Source organism: Xiphias gladius, chromosome 12 (genome assembly GCF_016859285.1).
Source record: "Xiphias gladius isolate SHS-SW01 ecotype Sanya breed wild chromosome 12, ASM1685928v1, whole genome shotgun sequence".
Classification (NCBI taxonomy): Eukaryota; Metazoa; Chordata; class Actinopteri; order Istiophoriformes; family Xiphiidae; genus Xiphias; species Xiphias gladius.
Window position 1 is genome coordinate 7277731 of NC_053411.1, and position 14329 is coordinate 7292059.

A 14329-nucleotide genomic window follows, 5' to 3' on the forward strand; every position below is an offset into this window, starting at 1 on the left:
CATAGGCTAAAATCCAAATCGGGAGTGAAAAAAATTTAAAAAAAAACTGATAGAGGAGGGTTTTTCCACGGCACCACTGCTTCTCTGAGTAAGGAACAAGCATTTGTGCTTAGTATTCTCTCCATGTCTAAATGTATGGCTGTTTCAGAAAATGATATTTAATGATGACTGTATTGGATCAGCAGAAAACTACTGGAGGCTTCAATATTTCTCGCTAATATGATAAATGGTTATGAGATTCGCTAATCTACTGCCCCAGAGAGGGGGGACTTTCGCCCCTTCCCATTTCACCCCTTCCCATTACTTAGATTTTAAAGTGACTTTAAAATGAAACAAAGGAAGTGTTAGAATGAGCAAGTTTCATCAAATACTTTATTTGGGCAGCCATTAGTGTGTATTTTGTGTGTGCCATCTGTGTGTGTGGATAATGTGAAGAGTTTGAAATACTTGTTTTTGAGTCTAAAATTGAGATCAAAATTGGGATGAGAGATGAGATTTGAGATGACAGCTGAAATAAACTGCCACCCCTCTGTCTGTCTGTCTGTCATTAGGTGCTACCTTTGACGTGGCCATGCGCTTCCTGTCAGAGTGCCCATGGAAGAGACTCCAAGAGCTGAGAGCTTTGATCCCAAATGTCCCCTTCCAGATGCTGCTGAGAGGGGCCAACGCTGTGGGCTACACCAACTACCCTGACAACGCTGTTTTTAAGTGAGTCCCTCATATACATACACGCTCCCAAATGTTACCCTTCCATCCAATGTTTAAGAGCTAACAGGCCAGAGTCTTACTGTGAACATGCACACAGTCTTCTCTATTTCTGTCCAAATCCATACACTGTCCAAAAACTTGGTTTATATTTCTTATTGAGGTGTTACAAAACATCAGTTTGAATGAGATTGTCTTGAACACAGCGGCTGCTCCTCCAGCTTCATTGTCTGTCACTCTATCAATTTATAAAATGTGCCCTGACTGGGTTGTTTCCATGGGAACCACATGGGTGACCATCAACTCCATACATAATTTTGTCTGTCTAAGCTTAGCCAGGCATTTCTTGCAGTCCTTGAATAATTACACAATTAGGTAAAAACAATAGAAAGGCAATTACCCCTAACAAAGCAGTACAGTAAAAACAAGGCAACACAGGATAGATTTCTTAAAAAAAAAAAAAAAGATGTAGCTTAGCTGAAGCTACAGCTTATCACACCTACTCTTCTTACAAGACACAACCTACTTTTGGCATCAGAAGTAACAGAAAGCCAAATGTTATGGGTCATTACCATACTATTACCATAATGCTTTCTTAATCATGTTTTTATATTTGTTCATCAACAAAATTTGAATAATGAACATGTTTTGGATTTAGTTTTGGAAAAACTTCTTTAAAAAGCCTGGTTGCCAGGATAAAGTATCCTTTATCCTTCATGCAGGATTCCTCTCTTATGTAAATTGGGTCTGTTGATTTTTTTTTTGTATGGATGCGTGTGTGTACCTCATGATTTCTTACGTGATCCTAATGGCTGTTGTTGTTGGTTAGAGTTAAGCCCATATGCACTGGATGCCATGTGGTGCAGGACACTTGAATCAATCCCTCCATATATTCACCTTTATGAAATACAGTCCTTTTTTTCTCAACCCTTTTTTTTCTTAAGTATGAATTTTCCTCTCAAGTCCTATTACTTTTTTTCTCGGTTTACACTACTTTTGGATACTTCGAGAATTTATTTTTAAGTTTATTTATTTCTATTTAGTTTAACATGATTATTCATAAAAGATAAAATTACATGTCAGTACTGGACATACATACGTATAATACAAAAAACCCTTTTCTCAATCAGTTCAATCATTAATTCACCCCTGTAGATGACATACAATGATTTTTGTTTTGTCTTTGCTCTTTCTGTCTTGAACTGGCACATTCTGTTGTTTTTGTTTTTTTTTTTTTTTTTTTTTTTGCATTTTGAGTAACTTTTAGATAGTTGGATAGCTTAACAAACAGAAGGTCCATGTTACTTGCTGTTTCCAGTGCTTTCAACCACATCTTGAGGCAGTCCTCAGCAGATGGAGTTCCTCAGTTGAGAACAAGAGTTCCTTTAAGTTCCACTTTTGATCACTTTTGAGACAGTATTTTTTTTCTCCTCCTACTCTCTCCTACATTGTATAAATCAGACTCTTTATGTAACACGAAACCGTCGGACACAGCTGCTTTCTTTCTAAATATATCAGAATGGATTTACTGTAAGGTAGCTACCCTCAAACCACACAACTGGCACACGCATTTAATCAGGTCAATTTGGTTGATGTGTTCCTGTTGCCTCCTGCCATGCTCAGTGAGTTACATACATTTCACAGACATATTGTTGATTCAGATTTGCACCATAAATACTCCTGTGCCCACACACATGTATACACACGCCTCTAACACTTTTCCAAATGGATTCACAAGCTACCTCGATTATGCGGATGACTCATGTATACTCAAGCACACACACCTGTAGTCAGTTCCACACACAGATATGTACAAGGACACACCCATATACACTCTGCAATTCTCCTTACCTCAGATAAATTAGTAATGGCTTAATAACTAATGCAGTTGTCCCCTTTCCCGCCTTCCTACTGAATCACACACGCAGACCCCCCCCCCAACTCCATTCATCTTTCTGCAATACACTTCTTTCCCTTTTTTTAACTCCCTCGTTCTACCCCAACTGCTCTTCATATCCCTCTCCCCCACTCACTCTGTGTTCCAAATAGGGGACTGCCATTGAAAATTTGCGATTGTGATTAATGGCTTTGATCTGTTTGCCTGGCTCTCTCTCCATCCTTCCTTCACTCTGTCACTCTCTCCGCAGCCAAGTGGCCTAAGCATCTTCATTACCTAAATCAGATCCCTGTGTAATTTCATTTCATCGATTTTAAAGTGCATTTCCCAGGGACACAGTACAGTACACTCTGCCACAAGAAGAGTGTAAAATTTTAAAATATCTAAAACGTGTGAAGGATTGAAAGGGTCATACAACTGCTAACTAGGTTGTTTTTTTTTCACTTGAATGAAAAAGTTTTTAACAAAAAGCACTTGTATGCATTGCAGTGCTAAATAAATACTGGATACGCGAATGTTGGACTGGTAATCAGCTTGTGGCACAACATTAAGTATCTGTTTATTTGCCAAAATGAAAGCTTTTCAGTGTGTGTAAATATTGCAGTCACAGCAACACAGCAACATAAAGCACTCTCCCCGGTTATGAAAAATCTGATGAAGATACCAGGGCCAAGGCTATTACAGGAGGGGTTTACCACTAGCAGTTTGGATAATGAGGCGGGTATGCGTTTCTCTCGAGTTATTGTGTGCTCCTGCAGGCTGTGTAAGCTCACTTTTCATGGAAATAGGGAGAAAAATGTATTAACACAGGTACAGTGATATTTATGAGTGGTAATATGGAGATGGATATAAACAGCTTATCCCAACCCGGATATGCGCTGTTATCTGGGATACACTGTGCATGAACTCAAACACATAAGTGTTTGAGTGAGAGAGATTGTGTGATAATCTTGCAGGGCTCAGTGTCTTGATAACCTCCCCAATCTACCTCTTTCTGCCTCTGATTTGAATGTAATTTTAAAATATAAATATGTGCTTTTAGCTAACATTACGCCCCCGCCCCCTTCCTCCAGGTTCTGTGAGGTGGCCAAGGAGAACGGCATGGACATCTTCCGTGTATTTGATTCCCTGAACTACCTGCCAAACATGCTGCTGGGGATGGAGGCTGCTGGAGCAGCAGGTGGTGTAGTGGAGGCTGCCATCTCGTACACAGGCGACGTGTCCGACCCAATGAGGCAGAAGTACTCCCTGGACTACTATGTGAAACTGGCAGATGAGCTTGTCAAGGCTGGAACCCACATCTTGTGTATTAAGGTGGGAAAATAAAAATAAGATCTAGTATTGTAAGTGTTTGCTTTGAGAGCTGTTTACTGCTACTTAGAGTTCTACAACAAGCCATTTTTTTCTTCCCTGCGATAAAGATTCTGGCACTTATTCTTTGCCTCTGTTTGGAAGTCCTTGCCCCAAAGAACATAAAAACAGATGAGAAGAGTGTTTGCAAATACTCCTTTGATCAGGCTTGTATACAAACTCTTTTGGCATGTATGTCAATATATTTAGGGCCCGCACCACCTACCACCTAAACATTTTGGCTGTCTGACATGTCTGTGTACCCTCTACATGGCATTTGAATGCAAACTTTTTTTGTATTCAGTTGGTTTAAGCTATGATGGAACTCCTCTGGCAGGTAAGACAAAGGAGTAATGGTGTGGTGTGTGTTTGTTCACGTCTTTTACCCTGCGTTAAATATGTATAAATGTGACTACCTGTGCTTCAACAACTATCACAACTACTCGCTTTAATTCTGTTGCATGTTAGCTGATGTTCATCTAAATACAAAAATAGATGAATAAAAACCTGGCTTTTCCAATGACCAACTTCACCAGTATATCATGGTGAAGTAAAACACTTTTGCACACGAATCACCATACATTCATTTTTGATTAGCATTTTGATTAACAGAAACCACTACATGTTAACTGTCAAATACACATGAGGTTTTTTTATTTGCTCCTTCTGCAATAACTTGTATATTTGAGCTGCTTATCTAAATGAATAGGCTGATTATGCTCACATTAAATTAATTTCTCTATCCAAGCATGACAGAATATTTTCAAACGTGAAATGATAAACTCCCCCTCTCCTGCAGTGTGAACTATAGCAGCAGTGGCAGTCTCATAAATGGCTTGCCCAGCTAATGAGGTTAACTTTTAAAAGAGGAAATGAGCATGCATTATAACTTCAAGGACTGAAATGACCTTCAAAGGGAGCTCAACTAAATGTCTAAGCTGTTTGGGAACTTCTGGTAATATCAGTAGAGATTTATAACATTATAACCGTCTTTTAAAGACTGTGAAACCCTCAACTTTAATCAGTATTTTGTTGTTCTAAATATTATTTTTCTAGTACATATTTAATCTTTTTCTTGAGATCTATGAAAGTGTGATTTTACAACAGCCACCTATGGTTTCATAGGCGTCTTTTTGAACCAGATTAATTCAAACTAACTTTCTCACACATGGTTTGGTGTAGGACTAGATGTAGCTAGGTTTTGAACAGAACTAAATTCCTAAAAGATGAACACTGGTTTAAATTCAACCTCCACGGTGGCAGTTTTAACTTTAGACTAATTTGTCAAATCAAGACACGATTATTTGGACAATGTCAGTCATTAATACCCCTTCTTTTCCAGTCCTGATAACTTTAAGGATTTTGGTATTACTGAATATGTTCTTCCTGTTTCCATTGTTTTGTCTGTTCTTACTTATTTGAATCCACCAAATTATCAACACTTTGTGGTATGCTCCAGCTTTCATGAGCAGCCTCAGGCCAGTGATGCATGCACATTCTCTCAATAATGAGGACTACGACAGGTGGTAGAAATTAATCTTGTTTGACTTAGTCAAGGACCCCAAATCCTAAATTTATGTTTCAGAAAGCTACTTAAAACACATCTAGAAGAAGGTCTGTTTGTGTTTTAATGTATTAGTGTCCAGGAGTCTAGTCTAGTAAAGAATTTTAGAAATGTACGTGTGGATCTAAAATAATCTAAAAGAGAAAATGGATGTGGGATATTAATTTTAACGGAATCTCACCAAATATTTGTTCAATATATTGTGTCAAACATCACATTTTTCATTTCATTTTTCCTTCAACCCTTTTACCACTCCCTCCTAATGTGTCCTCCTTTCTCTCTGCATCTCACCAGGATATGGCTGGCCTGCTGAAGCCAGAAGCCAGCAAGCTTCTGGTCGGCGCTCTGAGAGACCGTTTCCCAGATGTACCCATCCATGTGCATACACATGACACAGCTGGAGCCGGTGTAGCTGCTATGCTGGCCTGTGCTGAGGCTGGAGCTGACGTGGTTGATGTGGCTGTGAGTATTCATATTTTTACAGATCCCTCATGTTAGTAAAGGTCAAGGTTGCTTTGGATGTCTCGAAAGGGGCCAGTCCATGTACTGCATTTTCTCAGTTTCATTTTATGCAACTAAAACATTTATTTAAAAATGCCACCAAGAGGTTTTAAATCCATATATATCATCATAAAACAATCTAATGTTCTAATTTCTATTAACTTATGAAAGTTGTGGAAAGTGATAACTGTAATTCAAAATTTACATCAGGGTCATGATACTGTAGGAAGCTTGTCGTGTAACAAGTACCAATCACTATACACATTCAGCTGAAATAATTATTTGGAAGCCAAGCTCCTCCCACAAGTTATCTGAACAACCATGAACAAACACTAATTTTCTACCAACTTTTGCAGTTTGCATTGTTAAATATCACAGAACAATTGTTGAAGACAGTAATGTTTCCCTTGCTGTGTTCACTGGAGCATGCTGCCAGCATGGGTAGTTTCAATACAAGAATTGGCTGCTATCTGCAGTTTTGGGCTGCTCTGCTGTTCTGTTCTTCTTAAAGGTGTATGAAACAAACAACCGAGTGTCCACCATGGATCAGACACATCCACTAAAAACATTTGTTTGTATCAAATTCATTGGTTTAAGTGTCTTTTCACTGTGCCATGTAATAAAGCATTCATGCACAGTAACAAACAAGATATGAAACATGCTGAAATATACTCGACAGGGCAGGAAGGAAAAACCAAGACCTTGGAGTCTTTGAAGATAAAATTCCTCTACCTTTTGAAGTTGCTTTTACACACATATATTATATATATATATATAATGTGTGTGTGTGTGTGTGTGTGTGTGTGTGTGTGTGTGTGTGTATATATAATACTTACATGCACACACAGATTTGCAGACTAGTACACCACACCTTTTACTCCATTTATACAAAATCAATCCACGAAAGTGTGGACCCACATTAATGCACTTATACAATGATTAAGGCTTTAGTGAAACAGTATTCATATTGATTGTCTCTATGTAGGTTGACTCTATGGCTGGCATGACTTCTCAGCCAAGCATGGGAGCCATCGTGGCCTGCGCCAAGGGGACCAAGCTTGACACCGGTAAGCGGGCATTCGAACACTACAGAATGTTTTTTTCATTGTTTTATATGAGTAAAGTCAATCATATAGAACAGGTTGGAAAAATATGTTGCAACAAACACCATCAAATATCCGCATAAATCTTTTCATTGAGGCATGTAGCTGTTAATGAAACACTGTGTCTCTTAGATGACCAGACCCGCCCAGAAAATATTTCTCGTCTTTCTGAAAGTCTACTACTTTATATGAGGGAAGAACCGATCAACAAATCAATAAATGACAGAGCACACCACTAATTATGGCCCAAGGTCAGAAAGACAGACGCATTCAGCTTAGTGATAACGTACACCGCCAGTTATGAGAGGAGGATGGAAAACAGACATACAGACCAAAAGAAAGAGACTGACGTGGTCATTAAAAAACGGATGCTTTGTTAAACACAACATTCCTGATCCATGAAATGATGAACAATTCCAATAGTTATGAGAAGATGATAAGTATCAGCACATCTGAGGCTCATATTCCCATATGGTTATTGGTTGTAGAACTGAGTAAGGTGGTCTTGTTTTCACCACAGCATGCTAAAAACTGAAACCTGCTGCCCAGTACAGTCATAGTTTTCTACTCTGACCAATGAGCAGCTCTCCCTGGAGCATTTACGGGTTAAAGGCTTCTCCCAAGGTAACTTTGAAATGGTTGCTGGTTACTCATTTGCTTCAAATTTATGTTCTGTGTGGTGTTATTGGAGATCTTTCAGTCAAAAGCCTGCTTCTCTACACTCTGGACCAAAACAGCTTTATTCTATCCTCTGAGCAGGTCAACTCATAAGTGGAAGGGTGGATTTATAATGTGCTCATTCCTCTTTGGGATTTTTGTTCTCCACTGTGTTCCGCTCAATGAAATTTTCATGAGCTGAGAAAAAGCTGGAGCCCCTCCCTTCACTGATATCTAGCTGGGCTCGGTGACCTCTGCCTCCCACAGTGTTGGGTATAGAGTGGAAAATATATTAAAGTAGCCCATTGTAAAACTGCTGTTAAAATTGAAGGTACATGAAACAGTCTAAAGGAATTAAAAATGATATGGAGTTTGCTGCTTAATTATGCAGAGTAATGCAATAGGGAAAACTAACTCAGCTCTACTAACTAGTTCTGATAGCTCATTTCCATTACTCAGAACCACGAAAAGCCTTTTAATTATGTTTACACTATTCACAGTGCACAGCTCATGTACTGTCTGATGCTGTAGTGCAGGATACTATTAAAATTCTAAGCAGTTTATTACTGTATAGTATCTTAAATGCAGATGATGTTTTCAATGGACAACTTGGTGTAAAACAAGTCCTCCTTGTCCTCTGTTCTGATGAGGTGGGAACAGATAGTGTCTTGCTTCCATGCAAAGGGGGACATTATATCACATCAGCTTTGTTTTTTGATGATCATGTGGTCTGAGGTAAAACCCTAATTTATGCAGGTCAATAACACTTTGGCCATTCTGACTTGCCATAGTATTATGACTAGCCCTGATGCTAATATTCTGATGTACAGAACAATTAGTCAGTAGTGAAACGTTCGCCCACATTCCCTTTGCATCCTTTGAATGTTTATTTATACATTCTCATAGATGCTATGTCACATGGTGAGGAGTGGTTTTCTGCTGCTTTAGTACTAGTACTGTCTGGAAAATCATGCAGGCTACCTGCAAATTGTACTATTTTACATACGTACTGTTGTGTTTTGCTGCACCTAATTTCCACGGGTGAGTGGTCAAACAGCCAACATGATGTCACACTAATATCTCCAGCTCAGCGGCAGCAGTGTTGTAAAGCAGGGAGTGACGTTAAACATTAGGTCCTGGTGGTGTTAGTTCGTCAGGATGTCCTCCAATGTGAACAGGCTTCTTTTCTAGACTCATTTTTCTGCAGCAATATTTAACAATCATACAGGGAGAAATCTGTCACAGAAGAGTAAGCAATTTCTGTAATCGTCACAACAACAACAGAGCCATTAAGACATGCTGTGATTTGAGTATGATGTGTGGTTTTTGCTTTGAAAAGAAATCCTCTTGGTTCACTGCTGCTCTCTCCATCTACACGCTCAACCGACTGTTGAATCCAACAGGTTCTCTGGAGCAAATATTTTACTGGGCAATGTAGGAAAAATGACGTATTACTGCATCAAAGTATCAGAGTGAGAGAAACTCTCCCATCATTTAGACACAGTCCAGTTCAGTGACAGAATATCAATTTGTGAACATGCAGCACCCAGAAAAAAGGTGAGGGGGAGAGAAAGACAAGGTTGTTACTCAAGAGTGAAAGGTTTTCAAGTCTGTTGGTTTATAGAATTTTAATTTGCTTCACTTGAGACTGAGACTGGGATGCAGGATGTCTCCCAGACACACTCACACATGCATGTGCATACATATATTCTATCCTCATGTGACCCTGGCACGTGCATTATTCATACACATGCAGACAAACTCCTCCTCACTTCCAGATTCTCTTATACCTGTCACCTTGTGCTTGTCTCTTCTTTTCATCTATGCCTCTCTCTATGCCTTTCCCCCTTCCATCTCCGTTTGCCTATCTCGCTACTTTGGTAATCATGCACAGCACTACCTTGGATATTTTCATACCTTCTTGACCTTAGTCTGTTTACTGCTTTCCTTCACTCCCTCCCTTCTTGCTCCCATCTTACCGTGTGCTCTGCCTCCTCTACCTCTCTCTGCTATGGCTTTTCCTAATTCCCCCACTTCTCTCATATTGTCTCTCAGTCCTCCTCCTACTTCCTTCTCTCTCACTCAGTGATAAAAAAACACTTTGCATGCCTAATTCAATTCCTAAAACTGCCTCTCTCTTTGCTCTTTCCCTTCCACTCCCTCAGTATCTCCCACACTATCTTTGTCCAGAAAAAAAGGCAAAAACACTGGTTAATTAATCTGTCTTTAAGATTTCAGTCTATTTATTCTGTCAGCCACACTGTGCACACACACCCGTTCATTTTGTCATTTAAAAACACTCTGCTGTTCGGAACCACTTGTGCAGTTGAATGATGAGACACATTGAAGTGTTCTTTGTGTTTAATCGACACAGCATTTAAGGCCTTTTCCCATGTACCTTGCATGGTTTTAATGAGGAATTTTCAGCTGCAGTAACAATGGATCCATTCACGATGTAGCAGACAACAAACACACCCTGTAGAATGTACACACATCGCACAAAGCATAGATATTACTACTATTACTATTTGTAAGTTCTCAGACCACAAACTCACTCACAGCCACTGAACCCAGAGAGGCAGGTGAACGCATTAAGCTTCTTGTTCACCTCCCTCATCTTTCCCTGTCTTCATCTATCTGAGTTCAGTTTTCCATTCTTTTCTACCTGAATCTTCTCATGTCTCATTTGTCTTCATCTATGTGTCTGGGTTAGCCCTCATCATCTCATCAAGCACAAGCTTTGTGTGTGCGCCTGTCTTTCCATAACTCTAAGTATCTGTTTTGATGTAGAGAACGTATACAACTTTATGAATGTAAATATGTGTGTGCGCCTCTGTCTGTTTGTCTCCCGCATTAGTGAGTTTGCACTGCTAATGCGTTGTATATTGATGGCACTTTGTCACTGCCAAGCAGCTGTCTAAATGACTGATCTATGGATATGCATGTGCCTACATGTCTTTGGTATACAGACACATGGTGTAATGGTGTATAGTCATTGCTGATTTTGGGAGTATAACCAGCAATCCAGAAAAAAACAATGCTGTATTTCCTTCTAGCTTGATTTTTCAAACTTTAGAGCCCACAACCTTTGTAGCTGTTTTCCATATTTATAGGATACAGTGTATAAATAGGCAAGTTAGGTCTTTCACACAGAGCGTAGGGACATAGAGTAGATACAACACAATTTTAGTATGCTGGCTTCATTATAGCAAACTTTTTCTGTTGGTTGAGAACGATGCTCCTGCCGATAATCCTCGTCAAAGCGCTTTTCTGATCATTTAAGTCAGTCCATTCAGCCTTCACAAGACTTTCCAGCTCATATGGGTGTGGTGTCTGGGTAATTTGACTTCTCTTCAGGAAACTGTATGCTTATGGAAAGAAGTTTTTCTGGTAGATGCTGTAGCTCACCTCTTAGAAAAGCTACTTCCCCATCAAAAGGTTTAGGGTTCAAACCCCACTCTAAAATGCATTTTGGTCTATTAAAGTAATAAAGTACAACCACTGTCCTTTACTAAGACACTGACCTTACCATTGGAGCTAGCGATGTCGCTCAAAGCCTTATATTTTTACAGTACACTTAATGTAATAATGAGTCTGCAATATCTATAGATTTTCATGCAACTAGGAAAATCCACCCTAAAACTGTTTAACACAAAGATAGTGTACCTCCATGCCTGTCTTTGCCCAGCTGGTGTATTTTTCTCATTAACATAACTGGCCAAATGTGGATATTATGAACTGCTGAAATATTCCCAGCATAGCTACAACAGAGGTGAATGGTTTTGGTGAAATTTACTGACAGTCAGAGAGCTACAATGTGTCCTCTTTTAAAGAAGCCTCATTTTACACCAATATTTAACAATCTATCACCTAGCCTCAGTAGCTTCAGTGGAGCAGAGCATGATGCAGTGTATTCACAGTTTTGTATAGAGGCAGAGTTCTTTGTGTTTTCAGCTGGGAGAACTCACAGTTACTTCTAATGTTACTTATTTGGTAGAAAGTTGCAAATATCCGTCTTTTTTTTTTTTTTCAATTAACTGAACGCCATGAGTACATGAATTGTATGAGGTGGGGATGGGTGAAATTTGACCTGAGCTGACATTTGAATCAACAGAGCCTGCTGTCACATTGAACATGCCATCACTTTCCCTTGTAAATAGAGAGTGTAATTTCACAGTAGAAGCATTAATGAAATCTATAAAAATTGTGCTCTCAAACAGAGAAGGAAATGGAACTAATTACTGACTGGCTTGGCAGGCCACTGAATTTGAGGAATAACAACATGCACATTAAGTTCACAGTAGCTCAATTTCCCCACCAAGATCACACTGGAAGCACACACACTTTCTGGAGTATGTACTTGCTTTGAATCAAAAAAATCAAGCTTGTTGTGGGTGTAACAAGGTAAGTTTTTCTCATTAACATGGCTGATTTTTGTCATCATTAGCCAAAAACTCAAAAGCAGATTTATCTCTTCAAGGTAATTAGCTTTAGCATACCTTAACTGGCTGCAGCAGAATGCCATGAATATGAGCAACATATGTTTGTTTTTTTTTTTTTTAATGGCTCACAAAATATCATAGGGTTTTAATGTGCGGCTCTGAAGTAGCAAAGGCAAGATGAAAATACAGTGTGAATTCAAGTTCACTTAAAGGCTAATATTACACTTTGCCTACACTGTAGTTAAGACTTGTTCAAGCTTTTCTGCCCTGTAAACCATTTTAGTTCCAAAATTTTCTTGACTTAATGCAATTTTTAACAGTTGTCCAAAAGTGGGCTCCTGGCAGATTATATACAGTAGAGATGTCTCGGCTGACATTTTGGTTTGCAAATTTTTTAAAATTTATTTATTTATTTATTTTTTGAGAATGAGGATCCTGGTATAGTAAATCATAGAAACCAGCATACTGTTCTATGAGACACATCCATAACTACCTGATGGCTTGGACTTGTTCTGCTTAAAAAAAAACTCAGCTCAATGTCAAAAATATAACAAGTTTCACATCATGTTTATATTTTCATATATCAAACTCAATAGCATAAGCCCAAAACAGTCACAATTTGCTGGCTGGCACAAGTTTTGAGATGACTAACTCAGATAAATGGCAGGTTGCCTCATAAGATTCCACAACACATCAGTTCCCTCTTTTCAGTAGGGAGGGCAAAAATGATCAGAAAGTTACAGATTGTGGCTTTAAATATGGATTAGCAGTTTGTCAAAGCTTTACACATGTTCATCTTGGTCAATACAGCACATGATTCTAATAAACCAAATTCAACTCATTAATAAATCAACTTCATTATAAAGCTTTTATTTCTCCCTGTATTCCACACTTTAGATTTATATCCTGAAAATACAAAAATATTACCAAGTGTTGAGCATTTGTTGTTGCACCTTGCTACAATTTTTTTAGTAAGACAAATAGTAAACTCAGTTTCAAATTTCTGTAGGTCAGTGTTTTCCAGGCTAATTAAGAGAAAAGTGCATGGTGACCATTGATCTAATGTCATTTTGCTCTCCTCTGTTGCAGGCATTGCTCTGGAGAAGGTGTTTGACTACAGTGAATATTGGGAAGTAGCCAGAGGCCTGTATGCTCCATTTGACTGCACTGCCACGATGAAATCTGGCAATGCTGATGTCTATGAGAATGAGATACCAGGAGGACAGTACACCAACCTTCACTTCCAGGTACAGTGAACTATTCTGGACCTTTTTTGTTATTGTTTTTTTTTTTTTTTTTTTGGTCAGTGATTGATTTTGGAGCTAAATAAGTTAAATTGCATTTCACAAAGCTCTTTGCTACATTTTTAGCTCCCTAGGATGGAGTATTGGAGGCAGTTGGTGCATCTGAGAGGATGTAAATATGGGATTAGCTCAGTGTAACATTACATTAATATCCACAGTTTTTGCATGCAACTCCAACTCAATACACCTATAAAGTGTGTTTTTGCACTTGTTCTACTGTAATCGACAGCTTAATGTTAGGAGCGTTGACACAGAAAATGTAATATTCAAATTTTTCAGAGGTGTAAAGTCTGTTTTAAAAACATAGAATCATCTGGAGAAAATCTTATTTTCTGAAAAAGTATGTATAAACAATTTTTTGATGTTTGCGTGTATCAAAGGTAGTGAAGATGCTAGAAGTGTGACTACTGGTAACTAGAAACTCTGACTAAAAATGCTGAATAAAAATGTTTGCTTCAGCAACTTATTTTGGTGTCTTTTTTTAATGCTGTACGGCACATTAAGTACAAAGGAGAGTCTACAGTGTCTATACTCTACACAGTCACCCGCTGAAAACTGTAACTAATTGAAGGTTACTGAATCTACAGTGCTCTGTACCCACTGGAAAACAATGTTCTGTTTATATCGAGTATTAAACAAACGTACTATGTAGCAAATGACATTTTTCAGTGGATGTCGTACTGGCCGATCTGGCCTTTGCTACATTAGCATCTTCACCATAAATTTAAGAGCTGTGGGTGTCACTACACAAAGTACAGCTTTAAATCACAGGTTGACACCAAATTGCTCAGAATGCCTTGACTTTG

The 14329-nt window shown here is 38.7% G+C and overlaps 1 protein-coding gene across 3 annotated transcripts in view; it reads left to right on the forward strand.

Moving 5' to 3' along the window:
* The window catches only part of LOC120797585 (pyruvate carboxylase, mitochondrial-like), a 283931-nt gene that overhangs the window by 238094 nt on the left and 31508 nt on the right, over positions 1-14329 (forward strand). For all 3 annotated transcript variants that reach the window (XM_040141374.1, XM_040141375.1, XM_040141376.1), the window contains exons 16-20: positions 552-708; positions 3676-3916; positions 5811-5978; positions 7003-7084; positions 13309-13466. In XM_040141374.1, the coding sequence (XP_039997308.1) occupies positions 552-708; positions 3676-3916; positions 5811-5978; positions 7003-7084; positions 13309-13466 (806 nt within the window). The remainder of the gene's footprint in view (positions 1-551; positions 709-3675; positions 3917-5810; positions 5979-7002; positions 7085-13308; positions 13467-14329) is intronic.